This window comes from Danio aesculapii, chromosome 5, assembly GCF_903798145.1.
Source record: "Danio aesculapii chromosome 5, fDanAes4.1, whole genome shotgun sequence".
Lineage (NCBI taxonomy): Eukaryota > Metazoa > Chordata > Actinopteri > Cypriniformes > Danionidae > Danio > Danio aesculapii.
The window spans coordinates 71,840,833-71,863,610 of NC_079439.1; the positions used below are offsets into that span (position 1 = coordinate 71,840,833).

The 22,778-nt window shown below is 37.5% G+C and overlaps 1 protein-coding gene across 1 annotated transcript in view; it reads left to right on the forward strand.

Annotated features, from left to right (window-relative positions):
• The window catches only part of pappaa (pregnancy-associated plasma protein A, pappalysin 1a), a 183,487-nt gene that overhangs the window by 97,076 nt on the left and 63,633 nt on the right, over positions 1-22,778 (forward strand). The window contains exons 12-15 of the mRNA XM_056458871.1: positions 5,546-5,653; positions 5,820-5,955; positions 8,824-9,037; positions 12,269-12,437. Coding sequence (XP_056314846.1) covers positions 5,546-5,653; positions 5,820-5,955; positions 8,824-9,037; positions 12,269-12,437 — 627 coding nt within the window. The remainder of the gene's footprint in view (positions 1-5,545; positions 5,654-5,819; positions 5,956-8,823; positions 9,038-12,268; positions 12,438-22,778) is intronic.

The window sequence follows — 22,778 nt, forward strand, 5'->3', positions numbered from 1 at the left end:
AGCAGTGACTTGTATATGCTTATTCAGAAGCTAACATGATCCCACTGAACTTTTCTTAGGACTTCAATTCAAGGAATCCATATGGAGCCATCACTTACACTGGAAACTGATGGTGAGGTCTTACGCAAACCGAGCAAGGAGAGTTTCGCTCATGCAGACAGTGGAGGGACGTGCAGGATGATTCTTTTCCATTTTCCTTTTATCTTAAGTGGAGATTTACAAACAAAATCTTGGGGTTTGGCAGTGGTTTTGTGTATATGTGTGTAGTAAGGTGGTGGAAGGGGGGCGTCCCTCTCCAGAACTACACAGCTGGTACACATTAGCTCTTGGACACGACCGGCAAACCATCCCAGGCTTACTTTGTTTTTTTGAGTGAACGCTTGAAGTTGTTTGCCTATCATTGACTTTACTTTAAAATATCCAGGTATGGTTGTTTGGTCAGAGCTAGGGGTGTACAATATAGTGCAAAATCATCGTTATCCAAATAATAATATAAGCAACATACAGTTGTAGTCAGTTGTAATACAGTTGTAATTATTAGTTCTCCTGAATTTCTCTTAAATGGAAAGAAGATTTTTTCAACACATTTCTAAACATGATAGTTGTAATAACTCATTTCTAATAACTGATTCAGAGTCAGATCATCTACTGAAGTTTTCACTCATTCATAGTGTTTGAAAGACTAAATGATTGCACCTTTACATCTTGTTTAGTCTGAATTTGAATTGATTAAATCTAAATGTACACTCACTGGCCACTTTATTAGGTACACTTTACTAGTTCTGTGTTGGACCCTCTTTTGCCTTCAGAACTGCCTCAATCCTTCGTGGCGTAGATTCAACAAAGTACTGGAAATATTCCTCAGAGATTTTGCTCCATATTGACATGATAGCATCACGCAGTTGCTGCAGATTTGTCGGCTGCACATCCATGATGCGAATCTCTCGTTCCGCCACATCCCAAGGGTGCTCTATTGGATTGAGTTGTGGTGACTGTGGAGGCCATTTGAGTACAGTGAACTCAATGTCATGTTCAAGAAACCAGTCTGAGATGATTCATGCTTTATGATATGGCGTTTCATCTTACTGGAAGTAGCCATTAGAAGATGGAGACACTGTGTTCATAAAGGGATGGACATATACAATGGTCAGCTAAAAAACTCAGGTAGGCTGTGGAGTTGACACGATGCTCAGTTGGTACTAATGAGCCAAAGTGTGCCAAGAAAATATCCCCCACACCATAACACCACCACCAGCCTGAACCATTGATACAAGGCAGGATGGAGCCATGCTTTCATGTTGTTGATGCCAAATTCTGACCCGACCATCCGAATGTGGCAGCAGAAATGGAGACTCATCAGACCAGGCAACGTTTCTCCAATCTTCTATTGTCCAGTTTTGGTGAGCCTGTGTGCATTGTAGCCTCAGTTTCCTGTTCTTAGCTGACAGGAGCGGCACCCGGTGTGGTCTTCTGCTGCTGTAGCCCATCCGCCTCAAGGTTGGACGTGTTGTGTGTTCAGAGATGCTCTTCTGCAGACCTCGGTTGTAACGAGTGCTTATTTGAGTTACTGTTACCTGTCTATCAGCTGGAACCAGTCTGGCCATTCTCCTCTGACCTCTGGCATCAACAAGGCATTTGCGCCCACAGAACTGCCGCTCACTGGATATTTTCTCTTTTTCAGACCATTCTCTGTAAACCCTAGAGATGGTTGTGCATGAAAATCCCAGTAGATCAACAGTTTCTGAAATACTCAGACCAGCCCGTCTGGCACCAACAACCATGCCACATTTAAAGTCACTCTAATCCCCTTTCTTTCCAATTCTGATGCTCGGATTGAACTGCAGCAGATCGTCTTGACCATCTCTACATGCCTAAATGCTTTGAGTTGCTGCCATGCGATTGGTTGATTAGAAATTTGCATTAACGAGCAGTTGGATAGGTGTATTCACCTAATAAAGTGACCAATAAGTTTATTTTACACTCAAAAAATGACTTTTGCTGCTCGATTAAACTGCTTATTTACAATGAGTTGAAACAACACAATTCTTAAGTTTTTTGAGACAACATAATTGTTTTTTGTTCAATCTACTTAAATTTGTAAAAAAAGATTAATTTAACCTAATTGATTTGTGTTTGGACAACATGAAGGAATTGTGTGGAACCCAGCATTTTTACAGTGTAGTACAGGGATGGGCAAACTCGATCCTGGAGGGCCGGTGTCCCTGCATAGTTTTGCACCAACCCTAATCAAACACACCTGCTTGTAGCTTTCTAGTGATCTTGAAGACACTAATTAGGGTGTTCAGGTGTGTTTGATTAGTGTTGGAGCAAAACTCTGCAGGGACACCGGCCCTCGAGGATCGAGTTTGCCCATGCCTAGTGTAGTATCATTAAATAAATAAATGATTTTAAAATATAGCTAGTAACAAATAGCCTTTTTCTAAGGTAATGTTATATCGTAAGAAATATTGTTATCATTATACTCAGCAACAATATTGCCTATTTTCCAAATATCGTGCAACCCTAGTATCATAAGAGCAGTTGTTTAGCATGCTCTGCTTTGCTGGACACACATAACTCAGTCATGGTGACAAAAAAGGCCGCATATACATCACAGCTCAGTTTCTTGTGTGCTGGAGACCAGACCGACAAACCACAGCAAGTTCAGCTGTCAGTGGTCCACCTTTCTGACAGAACCAGCCCCGCTGCACAAATTCTCAATCAAGTTACTAACTCAGATCGCTTTTCCTCCGGGTTGCAAAACACTCTAAGCAGCTCTGAGCGGCGAGTGTTGATTTTTCCAGCTCCTTTTATAATTTACAGCCTGTCCTCACATTCCAGTAACCTGTGGTTTGAGTCAATAAGTTGTAGATCATTTGTTTTATTGGTTTATTTAGCCCCTCATGCTGGGCTATTGGTGGGCCTTTCCTGGCGCTGGTGTTGTGGTTTTACAGTGATGTCACAGGCCTGCTATGCCTCCACGGGGAAACTTCCACCACCCACTGATAGGTAGCTGTTCCTCCAGTGACCTCCTCAAATCAATGATACACACAGTCTAAAGCCAGTCTAAAGCTAGTTTTAAACCTCGTGAAACATTACATTACAGTATGCTTATTGCAAAAGTACCATTGTAAAGAGTGAAATGAAAGTGCTGTAATACTTTCAGACCCTTGTTTGCATGGCAATTGCAATTAAATTGTTTTAGATTAAATTAAAAGCAAAATAGTTTTATACCCCAAATGTGCTGCATATTAAATCTTTATATGTGATAAGTAGTGGATAAGTAGGTGTAGGGTCAACTGTGGCATTGTGGATCCACTGTATCCATCCATCCATCTATGATTCTATCGTTCTATCTATCATTCAACTGTGGCACCATAAATCTATCCATCCATCCATCCATTCATCCACCCATCCATTCATCTATCTATACATCATTCTATCCATCATTCTGTCCATCTATCCATCCATTCGTCCATCCATCCATCATTCTATCTATTCATCAGTCCATCCATTCAACCATCCATCCAATAATCCAACCATCCATCATTCTGTCTATCCATCCATCTGTTCATCCAACCAACCATCCATCCATCCAACCACCTAACCAACCATCAGACCAATCAACCAACCAACCAATCATCCAACCATCCATCCATCCATCCACACATCCATCCATCCATCCATCCATCCGACCGACCGACTGACAACCGACCGACCAACCATCCATCCATCCATCCATCCATCCATCCATCCATCCATCCATCCATCCATCCATCCATCATTCTATCTGTCCATCCATCATTCATCCATCCATCCATCCATCACTCTATCCACTCACTTTTATATCCATCCATCCATCCATCCATCCATCATTCTATCTATTCATCAGTCCATCCATTCAACCATCCATCCAATAATCCATCCATCCATCATTCTGTCTATCCATCCATCTGTTCATCCAACCAACCAACCATACATCCATCCATCCAACCACCTAACCAACCATCAAACCAATCAACCAACCAACCAACCAATCATCCATCCATCCATCCACACATCCATCTATCCATCCATCCATCCAACCGACCGACCGACGACCGACAACCGACCGACCATCCATCCATCCATCCATCCATCCATCCATCCATCCATCCATCCATCCATCCATCCATCCATCCATCTGTATATCCATTTATTCATCCATCCATCCATCCATATATCCATCCATCCATCCATCCATCCATCCATCCATCTGTCTCTCCATCCATCCATCTGTATATCCATTTATTCATCCATCCATCCATATACCTATCCATCCATCCATCCATCCATCCATTTGTCTATCCATCCATCCATCCATCCATCTGTATATCCATTTATTCATCCATCCATCCATCCATTTGTCTATCCATCCATCCATCCATCCATCTGTATATCCATTTATTCATCCATCCATCCATCCATCCATCCATCCATATATCTATCCATCCATACATCCATTCATCCTTCCATACACACACACACACACACACACACACACACACACACACACTTGGAAAAAAGCTACACTGTAAAAAGAGGCAGCTGTAATTTCCAGTATTTTACCGTTAACTATATGGCACATTTGTACCTAAACGGTTCATATTAAAATCGTAAAGCTACATATAAGTATCTAAGCAGTACAATTGTATATGTTTAAAAGCTGTTTAACAATATTTGCCCTTTATTCACAATTATATTTGACTATTAACTATATATAATGAAAAAACTTCTATGCATGCATGTTTCATATGATTATATTTTAGTACACAGTAGTTCAAAATCAAATGTGGTCTTTTTCATACCCATAGTAGAACACTAAAAGTGCCTATTCAATATATTTCGCACTACAGCATATGTTGTTTTTCAGCTCAAAGGGTTTTCGCTTTGCACAAACATGAAAAAAAGTGCATATCATGCATTCTGACAACAAAAAAAACGAGAAAGAAAAGAAGCCACCTGCGGTTGCAGTGCTTGGAAACACAATATAGCTAAATTCCCTCGAGTGACCAGGTCATACATGACACATCAACAGATCTCATGGTCAGATGCTGCATTATTTTTCCGTATGGTTTCCATAGTGGCTTCAGTTACATGTCTCATATTTCATATGGTCAGACAAAACATGTCCTTGTCGAATGTCATCGTGTGTACAGCTTTTTTTTTTGAGGTTTGATAAAATCACTTGCATGTTCTCAACACATCACACAATGCAGATCAGCTTAGAGCTTACACTGTTTTCAGAAATATACTGTATGTATCTAGCAAATTAAACAATTACTTCAAATTAATAGCAAAACGAGTTATTATATGTGTATGGAACAATCAATTTGTCAAAATAAGGTTTAATTTATATGGTTGAAGCTTTTAAATTGATTCCATAATATTAAAATTACATTTAAGTCTGTCTGCGTGTGTTTATTGATTGATTGAAGGTCTGTAAATTCTCCAGTTGTATTTCTCCCAGCGGTGTAAATGGATACTGTATGTTGTCTGTCCCCAGACGTGCCAGTCTAAGGTGTTCGACTTGTCTGATGGAGTGTCTCAATATGCCTGGTTTCCATGTCGAGAGGCTCACAGTGTTCCCTGGTATCCCCCGTATTGGTTGAAGGTGAGATGTCTTGCTTTATCAATGTAGTTTTATTTATTGATCTATCGTTATATACAGCAGCTGTCTGTCTGGTCTTCATTATTGTTGTGGTATATACATCTAGTGACTCTTCCTGCAGTATATAATTCATAAGCTTGAACGTAAGAGCAGATCTTGTCTCCGACAGGCTTATTTCTCTCATCCTATGGTTGCTGCTGCCGTTATCATCCATTTGGCTGCAGATGGAACCAGCTACATGGACCAAACCCAGTGCAACATCACAGTTCAGCTGATCGACACCAAAGAGGCCATCCACAGTTTAGGTGGGAGATACACGTTAATAATAATAATAATGATGATAATAATAATAATAATAATAATAATAATAATAATAATAATAATAATAATAATAATAATAATAATAATAATAATATTCTGATACAGGAGATTGCCTAAAATCAGGCCAAACTCACTGCCTTAGCCTACTTTTTTTTGCTAAATGTACAATACGTTCCTCCGGGTACGTTTCGTTGCACATTTCAAATGACAAACCCACTAGAGGGCATTTTTGCAAATACATTACTTAGGGTACATTACATTCTAGATACACTTCATGCTTTTACAAATCTAGGAAAAGGTGGAGCTTGTCGTACAGATCACTCAGCAATAAACCCAACCAATAGTGTTTTTAAAAGCAAATGTAAAAGAAAAGTGCACTTAGCTTTACATTGCTTTTAGATCTTTTGTGGAAGTGTGCTTCACCGGGCTCGAAACTTAATACTCTGCATCACAAATACGACACTGTACAGTACAAAGTCTTCGCAAACTGACCACGCCAGAAAAGTTATGTATTTACATTCATTCATTTTCTTTTCGGCTTTAGTCCCTTTATTAATCTGGGGTCACCGCAGCGGAATGAACCGCCAACTTTTCCAGCATATGTTTTACACAGCGAATGCCTTTCAGCTGCAACCCATCTCTGGGAAACATCCATACACACTCATTCACACTCATACACTACGGACAATTTAGCTTACTCAATTCACCTGTACCGCATGTCTTTGGACTGTGGGGGAAACCGGAGCACCCGGAGGAAACCCACGCGAACGCAGGCAGAACATGCAAACTCCACACAGAAACGCCAACTGAGGCTCGAACCAGCGACCCTCTTGCTGTGAGGCGACAGCATTACCCACTGTGCCACTGCGTCGCCCTATTTTCATTCATATTATATACATATTTTATTACAAATCATAGATACTATTAAGTTGTTTTGTGGTATTTATTTGGTGCTTTGCAAAGAACTGCACAGAGTAATAAACAAAAATTTAATAAAGATATTTCAAGTGTGGTTGGAAATAGAGTTGGTCGATGTCGACCAATTTAGCATCGTACGATGTCTAATGTGAAACATCGCGATGGACGATGGCATCGTCGTCATAGGCAGCGGTGAATTAATTATTTATGATAATAAATATTATTATATTTAATAATGGGGGGGGGGGGGGGGCAACAGTTTCATTTTTAATCCTGTTCAATGTGGTTAACTGTGGTAGTATCTCTTAACTAGGCGGAATTATTTAAAGAGTCAAATATTTATATATATGTACAGTTGAAGTCAGAATTGTTAGCCCCCCTGTTTATTTTTTTCTCTAATTTTTGTTTAAAAGAGAGCAGATTATTCCAACACATTTCTAATCATAATAGTTTTAATAGCTCATCTCTAGTAACTGATTTATTTTATCTTTGCCATGATGACAGTAAATAATATTAGACTAGATATTCTTCAAGACACTTCTATTCAGCTTAAAGTGACATTTAAAGGCTTAACTAGGTTAATTAGGTTAACTAGGCAGGTTAGGGTAATTAGGCAAGTTATTATATAACGATGGTTTGTTCTGTAGACTAGAAATATAGCTTAAAGGGGCTAATATTTTTGACCTTAAAATGGTTTTACTCTAGCGGAAATAAAGCAAATAACTTTCTCAAAGACTTTCTCCAGCGGAAAAAATATTATCAGACGTACTGTGAAAATTTCCTTGCTCTGTTAAACATCATTTGGGAAATATTTAAAAAAGAAAAAACTATTCAAAGCGGGGCAAATAATTCTGACCTCAACTCTTTTTTTTTTTACTTTTAGGCACTGAAACCAAACTCCAGATTGTTTAATGTATAATTAATTTCTCATATATATATATATATATATATATATATATATATATATATATATATATATATATATATATGTATATATATATATATATGCTCACTTTTACTTCACATTATTGCTGTTTTGTTTATTATATCTGTACTGTTTGTCTGTATCTCCTCTGTAAAGCACTTGTGGCCGTTTGGAAATGTGCTATATAAATGAACCGAACTTGAACGTAGTCCTCAATAATATGTTCATGTAAATATCAGTAGTGTGAAAAGGAGCAAAATAAAAAGACCCTGTTAAAAAAACATCCATAAAATGTATCGTAAAAGAAATGGCAACTGTGGTAGCCGGTGTTTTACTCTTAAAAATATGGTACAATTCCACCTTAATGGTTCATATCCATCTTACGGTGCATATTAATATCTAACAGGTACAGTTATGTATATTTTAAAGGTATTTAACAATATCTGCACAATTTATACACAATCATATATTTATAAATGGATATATTTAAGACACTGCTGTTTTTAACACATCTATAATACTTTATGAACTATGACAATAATATGTGGGAAAAGAAACAGAATCAAGATATTGAAAAAATCCACAAAATGTATGGTAAAAGAATTTTACCATTGAATTATTATATCTTAAAGGTACACATTAGAGTTCTAGCAGTACAGTATTTAACAGTATATATCTAAAAGCTATTTAACATATTTAATGTTAATATTTAAAGCTATTTAATATTTGCAAATTAATTTATTCACAATTATAATAATAATTATAATATGTATTTTTAAATACACCTATAATATTTGTAAATGTATGACAATAATATACTCCTGTAAATATCAATAATGTGAAAAGGAACTTCAATCGTTGATGCCACACTGCCCCCTAGAGTTCATTTTACTTATAAACTGCAGATGTTGCAGTAAAATTTTTGCAGATTCACCAACATGTAGGCTGAAGCATGTATTTTCAATGATTCGGTGTTGTCTGAAACTGGTGTGTGTTATTCGGTGTCCAGGTGACTGGCGTTTGAGCTGCCGCACCAATCCTCTGGTCATCCCAGTGAGCCACGACTTGAGCATGGCCTTCTACCACACCAAAGCCATTCTCCTCATGTTTCGCTCCGAATTCGTGGCCATTTCTGGGGTTGGCCTGCGCTCCTTTCAGTTCTTCGACCCGATCACCATCAGCGGCTGTCAGAGCAATGAGATATACAACCCTATGGGCCAGAGGTGAGCCTTTAGTTTTGGAGTTAAACGTATAGATATTCGCACAGATCATGTTGAAGTTACATTTTTGGAAACAGTTGAAAAACAAGCAACATATGTTAAAACACAAACACAAACACACACACACACACACACACACACACACACACACACACACACACACACACACACACACACACACACACACACACACATTTGTATATGTGATTTATGAGCACTCTCAGTAGGCATAATGCTGCTAAACCCATCCCTCACATGAAACCTGTGGAAAACTTGATATGAAAAGACCTCCTTAAATAAAATTTTTAAGCATTCTGATTTATGAGGACACAAGGCATGTCCTTGTAAACCTTAATAGAGTACAACTAGGTCATATCCATGCAATTATACACATTTTTGTCCTTGTTGATCACAAAACCAGTACACACACAGTATTATGTGGTTTATGAGGACCCTCTATAGGCATAAATAATTTTATACTGTAAAAAAACACTTATTACATTGCCTTACCTTAAGCCTGGCCCTCAACCCAACCCTCACAGGAACCTTTTGAATGTGTTAAGGGTGATTTGTAAGCATTTTTAATTATGAGGACACAAGGCATGCCCTTGTAAACCAGCATAATAGAGTACAACTCATATCCATGTAATTATTCAATTTTACACACTTTTGTCCTTGTTAACCACAAAAGCCAGTAGACAAACAGTTTTAAGTGGTTTACGAGGACTCTCCATAGACATAAATAATTTTATGCTCTGAAAACCACTTATCACATTGCCTTACCCTTACCATACCCCTAAACCCAACCCTCACAAGAACCTTTTGAATGTGTTAAGGGTGATTTGTAAGCATTTTTAATTATGAGGACACAAGGGATGCCCTCGTAAACCAGCTTAATAGAGTACAACGAGGTCACATATCCATGCAATTACAATTTTTTTTTGTTCTTGAAAAACCACTAAAACCAGTACACACACTTTTTATGTGGTTTACAAGGACCCTCCATAGGCCTAATTAATTTTATACTGTGAAAACCACTTATCACATTGCCTTACCCTAACGACAGATCCTAATGATGGCCAGTGCACCAACCAGATAAACCAGTACACACATACACACTGTTTATGTGGTTTATGAGAACTCTCTATTGGCATAATGAATTTTATACTGTAAAAAACAATTATTACATTGCCTTACTCTAACTCTACCCTTTAACCCAACCCTCACAGGAACCTTTTGAATGTGTTAAGGGTGATTTGTAAGCATTTTTAAGTGAAGATGCAAGGCATGTCCTCGTAAACCAGCTTAATAGAGTACAACTAGGCTATACCCATGCAATTATACACATTTTTGTCCTTGTTAACAAAAAAAACCAGTGCACACACAGTTTTATGTGGTTTACGAGGACTCTCCATAGGCATAATTAATTTTATGCTCTGAAAACCACTTGTCATATTGCCTTACCCTTACCATACCCCTAAATCCAACCCTCACAAGAACCTTTTGAATGTGTTAAGAGTGATTTGTAAGCATTTTTAATTATGAGGACACAAGGGATGCCCTCGTAAACCAGCTTAATAGAGTACAACTAGGTCATATATCCATGTAATTACAATTTTTTTGTCCTTGTTGACGAAAAAACCAGTGCACACACAGTTTTATGTGGTTTACGAGGACTCTCCATAGGCATAATTAATTTTATGCTCTGAAAACCACTTATCACATTGCCTTACCCTTACCATACCCCTAAACCCAACCCTCACAGGAACCTTTTGAATGTATTAAGTATGATTTGTAAGCATTTTTAATTATGAGGACACAAGGCATGCCCGCGTAAACCAACTTAATAGAGTACAACTAGGTCATGTCCATGTAATTATGTAAACTTTTGTCCTTGTAAACCACCAAAACCAGTACACACATACACACTGTTTATGTGGACTATGAGAACTCTCTATTGGCATAATTAATTATATACTGTAAAAAATAATTATTACATTGCCTTACTCTAACTCTACCCCTTAACCCAACCTTCACAGGAACCTTTTGAATGTATTAAGTATGATTTGTAAGCATTTTTAATTATGAGGACACAAGGGATGCCTTCGTAAACCAGCTTAATAGAGTACAACTAGGTCATATATCCATGCAATTACAATTTTTTTTTGTCCTTGAAAAACCACTAAAACCAGTACACACACTTTGTATGTGGTTTACAAGGACCCTCCATAGGCATAATATATTATATACTGTGAAAACCACTTATCACATTGCCTTACCCTAACGACAGATCCTAACGATGGCATGTAGACATAGAAAAGAAGTGGCCTCAACACTGAGCCTTGAGGTATGCCAGTAGCTAAGTGCTGAGACTTGAGCACCTCAGACATCAGAATCACTGGAGTGGAGATCCTGAAATAATTTGTCATTCTAGCCAAGATGGTTGAGATCAGTCACAAATAAACATACACTTTTGAAGGCCTTTTGTCAGTAAAGCCGTGTCTAGTAAATTTCCACCACACACATTCAGATGGTGTAAAGTTTACTACTGCAAGTATTTTAAAAAAAACTTCTTGTAATGTGACATATTTAAAGTACAAATATACAAGCACAATCCCAAATTTGACTTCTTTTAAATTCAGATCAACACAGGACTCAACTTGCTTTAAGATGGCATGAAACATTGTAGTGATTCCAAGCACAAGACAGAAGCTTGTTTTTCATGTTGACTGTGTGTCTGAAACCTTACACCGTACTTCTTGCTTACTGAAAAGTCCCACACCTCGTGTTTGCCCCCCCTGACCACTGCCAGATCTGCCAGCTTTCTACTTGGTCAGCTAAGATATAAAAAGTGCCAACTCTGCATTTACAAACTGACTCCAGAACAGTTTTATTTTCCTTTCCCGCTGGCTTTTTTTCCTTCACTTTTCTGAGCGTACACTTTAGCTCTTAAATTAGTCCAGCATTGTTCATCTGGCCACAGAAATTCTACTCATTGTGTTAAAAAGAGCAGGGTATTGGATAGTTTGAGCAAACAAGCACCACTAATGCCAGTTCTCCATGTCACATCTCACAGACGAACTTATTTTCATTTATTATTATTATTTATTCTGATAGTTATCAGACTTCTCAATCTGAATTGTCTCCATCTGCAATGTCTGATCTGATTACAGAAAGCCAATGATCAGATTTTGCTTTGACGCTTTGTTCTCTGATTGGCTGTGATGTTTTCAGCTGTGTTCATTACTCCTGTGAAGCCATCGACTGTCAGGAGCCGCTGATCCGAAACGCAGAAGTTGAATGCAGTGACGGCGGATACTTTAATGGCGCTCGCTGTACTGTCGTCTGCAACTGCGGATACGTCCTGCAGATACACCGAGACGACGATATCATCAAGAGCCAGGTACTGAATTCAGTCTTAAGCTGTGGTCACACTGCACTTTTCGCCCTCCCCATTGACTTCCATTCATACCCATGCGAATGCAACACATCAGAAACGCAAGCACATGCGACAACTTTCACATGCCGCTGAAATTCCAAAGTTTGGTGATCTATGACCTGCGTAAATCGCATCATGTGAATGTGTGAGATCATTAGAAGATCAAAACATGACCTCCCTTTGTAAGACAGAATTCTGCAAGCTCAAACTGTAGTGTTACCATGACTTAAAACTGCTCAAACACTGAGGGAGAAACACTGCATGTGGGGTTCTGTGGCTAGTGTTATTTTAATATCAGTTAAATACTAATTGTTTTATATTTATTATTAGCTTTTATTTTGTTCATTTTAATGTTATTGTCATTTTATGTACAATTATTTTATTTATTTAATTTGATTTGAAATTAGTAACATCACCGTATGTAATCAATTGTTTGCATTTTTTAACCTATTTGATTTCAGGTTTCAGGTTTATTTTATGTTAAATTATTTTTATTTGATTTATTTATTAATTTTTTATTTAATTTAATGTATTGTATTTTTTATTATTTTTAAATAGTTTTTCATGTACTTTATATTATTCTTTCATTCGTTTTCTTTTCGGCTTAGTCCCTTTATTAATCTGGTGTCACCAGAGCGGAATGAACCGCCAACTTATCCAGTACGTTTTTACGCAGCGGATGCCCTTCCAGCTGCAACCCATCTCTGGGAAACATCCATACACACCCATTCACACTCATACACTACGGACAATTTAGCTTACCCAATTCACCTGTACCACATGTGTTTGGACTGTGGGGGAAACAGGAGCACCCGGAGGAAACCCACGCGAACGCAGGGAGAACATGCAAACTCCAACCAGAAACGCCAACTGACCCAGCTGATGCTTGAACCAGCGACCTTCGTGCTGTGAAGCGACAGCACTACCTACTGCACTACTGCGTTTCCTGTACTTTACATTATTTTTAATTATTTTTAATTTAATTTAATTTATTTTATTATATTTGTTTTATTTTATTTTTATTATTTTTAATTAGATTTTTTTAAATATATTTTAAATTTCTTAAATTAAATTAAAATTTTTAATTAATTTTTATTTTTAAATAGTTTTTAATGTATTTTTTTAAAACGTTTTGATTATTTTCTAATTTATTTAATTAAAATTATTTTTAATTTTATTTTAATTCATTTTTTATATAATTTATTGTTTTGTTAATTTTTTTATTTTATTTTAATTTGTTTTTTATTAGATTTTTATTTAATTTATCTGTATGTTGATTTTTTATTTTATTGATTTGTTAATTTAATTTATTTTATTTGTAATTTTTTATTTGATTTTTAATTTTTAATTTAATTTTTAATTTAATTTTATTTTATTTTGAAAATGATTTAACGTATTTTTATTTTATTTTTAATAATTTTTTTTTGTTGATTTAATTTATTTTATTTTTCATTATTTTTCAATTAGATTTTTTATTTATATTTAATTTAATTAAAATTATTTTTATTGTTTTATTTGATTTTATTGTATTTTTATTATTATTATTGTTATTATTATTATTGTTATTATTGTATTATTATTATTATTATTGTTATTATTATTATTATTGTTATTATTATTATTATTATTATTATTATTATTATTATTATTATTATTATTATTATTATTATTTTATTCAGGGCCTGTGTAGATCTTCTAATTGATTTTAGCTCTCTCTCTCCTAAAAATAAAAATAAAATAAATTTCATTGGGCCAATTCTGCACATGCACATACTGTGTGGGCCAAAGTTTGCCAGCTCTCATTGAAACCAGTTGCTGTATTCCTACAAATAGCTGTCATTATGAATGCAAACTTCCATTTTGCCAAAAGAGCAAGGAACATTGTGTTTCCCTTATTAAGTCCCCTTTGGGTTTCATGGGTTGTCTTCGCCGTGATGTAATAGCATGATCAAACATTGCCCAGAGCGATACGATCACACCCTGCCGTTTGATTTCTGCATTCCTGGTCTCAGCAGCGTTTATGATATGACAAGGTCATGCAACAGAATGTCAGAACAGTGTGTTTCTGTGGCATCAGCATGAGAGCAAGGACAATGGTGTCAAGTTGCATCTTGTCGAGCTTCATTAGAAAGTGCACTTGCTTCAGTTGTGTCACGAGGCTTCCAGGAAATCTGCCTTTTATACTGCTCTTATCTTCAAAAATGATCCGTTTTTGTTTGTGTGTGTGTGTCCATGTGTGTGTGTTCTTGTTTGTTTTCATCAGGCAAACACTACGCTCAGATTTTTAACAGATAACCACTGTGAAACCTGGTCAAGCTGCTGCTCTTTTACTGCAACAACATATAATGCATCAGTGCTGTTTTTTCCTGTAGACAATTTGTCTGCAAAGTTTAATATATCTGCTTTCCAACGTGACGTCTTAAGAGGTGCTACAGTCGGCACCATTGAAATGTCTAGATGCAGCTACATCTGGCAAAATGAGAATCAAGATGTGTTGCTATCATAGCACACGCATCTGTCTGTCTGATGTCTGTCTGTCTTATCTATGTCTGATTGATCTTTATCTCTCTGTCTGGCTTGTGTCTGTCTGATCTCTATTGGATGTCTGTCTGATGTCTCTGTTTGATTTCTGTCTGTCTGATCTCTGTCTGTCTGTCAGTCTGATCTCTATGTCTGTCTGTCTGTCTGTCTGTCTGTTTGATTTCTGTCTGTCTGTCTGTCTGTCTGTCTGATGTCTGTCTGTCTTATCTATGTCTGATTGATCTTTATCTGTCCGTCTGGTTTGTGTCTGTCTGCTCTCTATTGAATGTCTGTCTAATGTCTCTGTTTGATTTCTGTCTGTCTGTCAGTCTGATCTCTATGTCTGTCTGTCTGTCTGTCTGTCTGTCTGTCAGTCTGATCTCTATGTCTGTCTGTCAGTCTGATCTCTATGTCTGTCTGTCTGTCTGTCTGTCTGTCTGTCTGTCTGTCTGTCTGTCTGTCTGTCTGTTTGGTTTCTGTCTGTCTAATCTCTGTCTGTAAGTGTCTGTCTAATCTCTGTCTGTAAGCATGTCTGTCTGATCTCTGTCTGTCAGTCTGATCTCTATCTTTCTGTCTGATGTGTGTTTGTCTGTATGATCTCTGTCTGTTTTTCGGTTAGATTTTTTGTCTGTTTGATCGCTACCTAGTGTCTGTCTGATGTCTGTCTGTCTAATCTATGTCTGTCTGATCTATGTCTGTCTGATCTCTGTCTGTCTGTCTGTCTGTCTGTTTGATTTCTGTCTGTCTAATCTCTGTCTGTATGTGTCTGTCTAATCTCTGTCTGTAAGTGTCTGTCTAATCTCTGTCTGTAAGTATGTCTGTCTGATCTCTGTCTGTCAGTCTGATCTCTATCTGTCTGTCTGATGTCTGTTTGTCTGTATGATCTCTGTCTGTTTGTCGGTTTGATTTTTTGTCTGTCTGATCTCTACCTAATGTCTATCTGATGTCTGTCTATCTAATCTATGTCTGTCTGATCTATGTCTGTCTGATCTCTGTCTGTCTGTCTGTCTGTCTGTCTGTCTGTCTGTCTGTTTGATTTCTGTCTGTCTAATCTCTGTAAGTATGTCTGTCTAATCTCTGTCTGTAAGTGTCTGTCTAATCTCTGTCTGTAAGCATGTCTGTCTGATCTCTGTCTGTCAGTCTGATCTCTACCTTTCTGTCTGATGTGTGTTTGTCTGTATGATCTCTGTCTGTTTTTTGGTTTGATTTTTTGTCTGTCTGATCGCTACCTAGTGTCTGTCTGATGTCTGTCTGTCTAATCTATGTCTGTCTGATCTGATCTCTATCTGATGTCTCTCTGTCTGATCTCTATTTGATGTCTGTCTGATCTCTATCTGTCTGTCTGTCTTTCTGTCTGTCTGGTCTCTATCTGGATGTCTGTCTGTCTGATCTCTGTCAGTCAGTCAGTCAGTCTGATCTCTATTTGTTTGTCTGTCTGTTCGTGTGTGTGTGTGTGTGTCAGTCTGTCTGTCTCTTTGACGTATATCTATCAATCTGATCTCTGTCTGATCTCTGTCTATCTGTCTGATTTCTGTCTGTCTGATATCAGTTTGTCTGTCTGTGTGTCTGTCTGTCTGTCTGATCTATATCTGATGTCTGTCTGATATCTATCTGTCTATCTGATCTCTGTCTGTCTGTCTGTCTGTCTGTCTGTCTGTCTGTCTGTCTGTCTGTCTGATCTCTGTCTGTCTGGCTAATATCTGTCTGTCTGTCTGTCTGATCTCTGTCTGCCGGCCAGTCTTCCTCTCCATCAGAGTTGTGATGGCTTGGTTTAAGTAGGCACAGTAGCTCAAACGAGGTGAACCAAGCCTGTATTAAAGAAAGAAGCCCCCCAGCCATAAACCTTTTCTCCTTTATATCTCTCCAACTGTGCGTTTATTGGCAGCAGCCCAGTGTTGTAAACGGGGAGAAACTGTTCACTAATGGGCCCTAATGCACTCGATAGCATTTCTTTTCCATTGGCTTATGGGATATTGCATAAAATAAAATCTCTAATCATATAATCTTTGTTCATCATGATAACCTTTACAAATAATTAGTTAATCCTGTGCAATCAATTACAAAGTGATTAGTAACTGTAAAGATCTTGCTTATGCACTTTAAGTAATTGTAAAATTATAATGTACTTACATTAAATACCATAAATAAATGTAACAGTTCTGTTTAAATCAATTTAGAGAAACAAAGTTTATACAGGAACGACACGGTGGCTCAGTGGTTAGCGCTGTCGCCTCAAAGCAAGAGGGTCACCGGTTCGAGTCCCGGCTGGGTCAGTTGGCGTTTCTGTGTGGAGTTTGCATGTTCTCTCCATGTTGGAGTGGGTTTCCTCTGGGTGCTCTGGTTTCCTCCACAGTCCAAACACATGCGCAGTACAATCGAAAAAGCTAAATTGGCTGTAGTGTATGAGTGTGTGTGAATGAGTGTGTATGGGTGTTTCCCAGTACTGGCTTGCAGCTGGAAGGGCATCCGGTGCGTAAAACATATGCAGGATAAGTCAGCGGTTCATTCCACTGTGGTGATCGCTGATGAATAAAGGGACTAAGCCAAAAAGGAAATGAATGAATGAATATATATATATATATATATATATATATATATATATATATATATATATATATATATATATATATATATATATAGAGAGAGAGAGAGAGAGAGAGAGAGAGAAAGAGAGTTCAGATGCAAAAGCCGCCTAATGCGACTTCCGCCAAAAATTAGCTAATGATACTGAGTGAATGCTTTAGGCACGTCGTACGCAACCCAGGCTCATTCTGAGAACGTAGTCCCGTGGACGTTTCTGGAGACCGCGAAATACGTAGCCGGGGGTACGTACGGCTGCATTTCATTTTTTTAAGCGAACGCTGCGCGGCGGTGTGACGCCGTTCCTTTCGGTGCTTGCCGGCCGGCCAGCCGGCCGCTCGCCTCCATGTGGAGGGCTTTCCCGCTGCAACCAGTTTGTCCGGTTAGCTCTTCGTGTACGCTGGCGGACTCGAGGCGCAGAGAGGGGCTGACCACGACGACGACCGGGTTCGAGTCCGGGGAAGAGCGATTCCAGAAATCAGGTAAGAAAACAAAATCCAATAAATAAAGCGAACAAGTTCATCACAGGGTGAGAATGTGGTCAAAATCCGAAAACGTGGTAAAAATCAGACGAGGACTTTTCTTTTTCTGGACGGCTTTTGTGAATCGTCGTTGGTTGGGTTTAGGGATGGAGGAGGGTGGGTCAGCCGATTGGCCGGTCGCACGGTCAGTCATTCTGTCATCCAGGCAGACAGGCGGAAGGTCGTTCGACAGTGGCCTCTAGCGGGTTTACGCGAGAACGGTGCGGGAAAAAACACGCACAGCGGCCTCTCACGGACTCGCGAAAACAAAAACTGCAAAAATACGTACCTCCCGGGACATATTTCGCGGTCTCGAGAAACGTCCCTGGGACTACGTTCTCAGAATGAGCCTGGGTTGGTCGTACATGTTCAACAAATATTTTTGCTTCAAGTCTTCCAAATCCCAGCGTCAGCGCATTCAGAAATAGCAGTTTGTTGGCAAAAGCTTCTAAACGCCACTTCCCTTTGGCAGCAAAAGCCGCTATATCCCGAGAACCTATCAGAAGGCGCGAATCCAATTATATGTTTTTAGTGTAGCAGCGCGCTGATTGAGCTTTTATGAAAAAAAGTCGCCGGCTGTTTGGAGTTTAGCAATTTATTCTGCTTTTGATTTAGAGTTTGATGAACTGCGTGAGCCTGTCTGACTGTCAGTGGACCGCAAATGAAAACGTCCCTCAAAACTCTGTGCAGAAAAAGAAAACACACTGTACAATGGGAAGTGCAGCATGCATTCATAATGTTTGTTTGTGCAGCGACGCTACTTTGAATGAGTCCGATTTGCTATACATTAAACGGCAACTGCGTTTCACGAAATACAAAGTTAAGATGCTGTTCTTTTATCCCACGTGGATGCTATGAGGATAAACAAAAGACGAAAAAGAGACTGTGAGTATGGTGAGAATGAATAAATGACAACTTCTAAAAGTGTCTGAGAGGCATCCTCTTTTTGCCCAGTAGGCCTACCTTGTGTTTTATTTGCTGCTGTAAGCTATTTTTTTAAGATAAATGTAATGTATAAAACTATACATTATTTATATTACTTCATATTACCCTAACGCCTGATAAGCTTTTTATATTAATGGACAGTGCACAGATATTGATGTTTCACAATGTTTTACACTACATTATTTGAATCTAAGAGGCTTAGTTTACCATGTTTGCAATGTTTACATTGCTCTAGTTGCATTAAATCTAAATCCCAAATATCAGAAATGACAACAGATTAAGATTTAATTAATGTCAGTTTTATTGGTTTTGATTAAAGCACTTACTTAACAGATTTCATATGCTGGATAAGTTGGCGGTTCATTCCGCTGTGGCGACCCCTGATTAATAAAGGGACTAAGCCGAAAAGAAAATAAATGAATGAATGAACTTTAAAACTACTTGATTTACATCATCAAATATCATCTGCCCTTTTATTTGCCACTGCACAGTTACACACACTTTCCACATCACTTGTAAAGCTACAGTGCTCAGCATACAGTATATGAGTACACCCCTCACAAATCTCATTCATTCATTTTCTTTTCGGCTTTGTCCCTTTATTAATCTGGGGTCGCCACAGCGGAATGAACCGCCAACTTATCCAGCATATGTTTTACGCAGCGGATGCCCTTCCAGCCGCAACCCATCACTGTGAAACCCATACACACTTATTCGCACACATACATACACTATGGACAATTTAGCCTACCCAATTCACCTGTACCGCATGTCTTTGGACTGTGGGGGGAAACCGAAGCACCCGGAGGAAACCCACGCAAACGCAGGGAGAACATGCAAACTCCACACAGAAACACCAACTGACCCAGCTGAGGCTTGAACCAGCGACCTTCTTTTAAATTCATATTTTTAATAGGAAGCTATACAATGTTATATCTGTGCATGTACATTAGATTAGTCAGTACTGAAGCCAAATCTGGAGCTAATCTGACAAAATAACTTACGATAACAGTTTAAAAACTAGAAAACCCAAGTGTATATGTTAGAGAAAAATAATAAATGATAAATAATAAAATAATAAATGAATTTAAAAAAGAGGAAAAATCAAAAGAAGCAAAAAAATGTATATTTTTAGTTGAAGTTTTGTAGGATGTAATGTTTTTTTTTTTCAATATTTTGCCGGAATTTAATTGTATTATCTTTTAATTTCTGAATATGTTCGGTGACTAAAATACTATTTTAATAAATACATCTGTTTAATAAATCTGTTTTGTTTAAATGCACCAAATATTTGCCACTGAGAAATGGATAAAACTATTCGGTAACACTTTATAATAACTACAGACTACGAGTCATCTATTAAGCATTAGCATCTAGTGAATTCATTATTTGTTGAGCATTAATTCTACATTAATAAACGTTAGTAAGCAGTTTATAACTGCAGCTACAAATGCTGTATTCTTGACTTATAAGCACCTTTATAATGTGCTTAATACTTGTACTTTCATACTTAGTTAATGATTTATTTTCATTACTAAATTAAGTATCGCTTTATTTACAAACCATTTGTATTTAGGAGTAGTTGAGGGTTTTTAGGATCATTCAGAATGAGTTAGTAAATGATTAATAAACTATTGAAATCAACATTTATATGTCTCATTATTCAGGAATATACTAATAGTTAACTAATATGTTAATAAATGCTTTATTTGCTTCATGCAATTTTGTGACCTAATCTAAAGTGAAGACTATTTATGCTTTATAAATCCCTTATAAATGACCATTAAAGGCTCAGAATCAAATCAACAATAATCTTTGCAATCTTATCTAAGAAATAAAATGACTGTAAAGTTTAAACATTGCCAAATAACAGGAGTCAAAATACGGCATAAAACTGGATAAAACAACAACAACAATATAATAATTCAACAATATGATAAGATGCAATGTTTAAACTCTGCAGGTATTTAATTTTAGAGAAGGTTGCAAAGATTTATTTTTCATTTGAAGTACAGTTTTATTTGTGTATCTTTAAATGAAAAGGAATGAATAATGTCATTTTTCCTGTTTAGAATTTAACTGAGCCTTAATTTGTCATTTATAAGGGATTTAAAAAGCATAAAGAGTCCTCACTTTAGATTAGGTCACAAAACTAGATGAAGTTGAGTTAATAAAGCATTTATTAACATACATAGTAACCCTTAACATATGCCTGAATAATGAGACATATAAACGTTGATTTCAGTAGTTTATTAATCATTTACTAACTCATTCTGAATGATCCTAAAAACCCTCAACTACTCTTAAATACAAATGGTTTGTTAATAATGCGATACTTAATTTAGTAATAAAACATAAATCATTAACTAAGTATGAAAGTACAAGTATTAAGCACATTATAAATATGTTTATAAGTCAAGAATACAGCATTTGTAGCTGCATTTGTAGCTGCTTACTAACGCTTATTAATGTAGAGTTAATGCTTAACACATAATGGATTCACTATTTGCTAATGCTTAATAAATGATTTATAGTGTGTAGTTATCATAAAGTGTTACCAACTATTCAAGTTCAAAATGGGGTGCACTCAACTATGCTGAGCCCTGTGTTAACTGTTCATAAAGTATGATCGTAATCTGCATCCCTATTCTACCCCAAGAAAATCTCAGAGGGGTATTAGCAGTGTATTTTATGTATTTAAAAGCCTCTAAGTTGTATAATGCATGAAATAAGGCCTGTGGGTAATTTAAAGTAAGTGATTTCTGGTTTTTGGCTTCATACTGTACGTTGAATTGTATTTGAACAGACACTGAACATGAGAGGTTTCCTTGTCAAAATTCAGGATATTATGTAACTCTGGCTCTGATGCCCACGTGCCTATAGATCAGCAGTTAACCTGCATACACCCATATGTCCTTCATGCCATAAATGACCTTGTCTGATGTGATAATTTATTGTAATTCAGCACTCACTCTTAGTTTGGGCGCTTTCGGGAATTCTCCCCAGATATTCTGAACATATTGATTGAGTTTAGCATGTGGAAAGCATATGTTCTGTACAGAAAAGTGAGTAATGACCTGGTAAGAAGATATCGCTGTGGTATATCGGATAATCGAAGAATAGACTGAAATTTATGAGAGGGAAAGAATATCTGCCTGAGATTATCAATAGCGTGTGTATCGAATGCTGGATTCCTGCTTCATCAACTAATCCAAACTGATTTTATCAACTAAAAACGTGCTTGATGACGACAGTTTTAGGATGAAATAATTCATTTGCAAATATGCATATCGATGGCAACGCAGTGGCGCAGTAGGTAGTGCTGTCGCCTCACAGCAAGAAGGTCGCTGGTTCGAGCCTCGGCTGGGTCAGTTGGCGTTTATGTGTGGAGTTTGCATGTTCTGCCTGCGTTTGCGTGTGTTTCCTCCGGGTGCTCCGGTTTCCCCCCACAGTCCAAATACATGCGGTAAAGGTGAATTAGGTAGGCTAAATTGTCCGTAGTGTATGTATGTGTGCGAATGAGTGTGTATGGGTTTCCCAGTGATGGGTTGTGGCAGGAAGGGCATCAGCTGCGTAAAACATGTGCTGGATAAGTTGGCGGTTCATTCCGCTGTGGTGACCCCAGATTAATAAAGGGACTAAGCTGAAAAGTCAAATATCAGCGGCAAGGTGTTTTTGGACGGTGGGAGGAAACCAGGGAACTCTGGTAAAACCCATGCGATCACAGGGAGAATGTGTA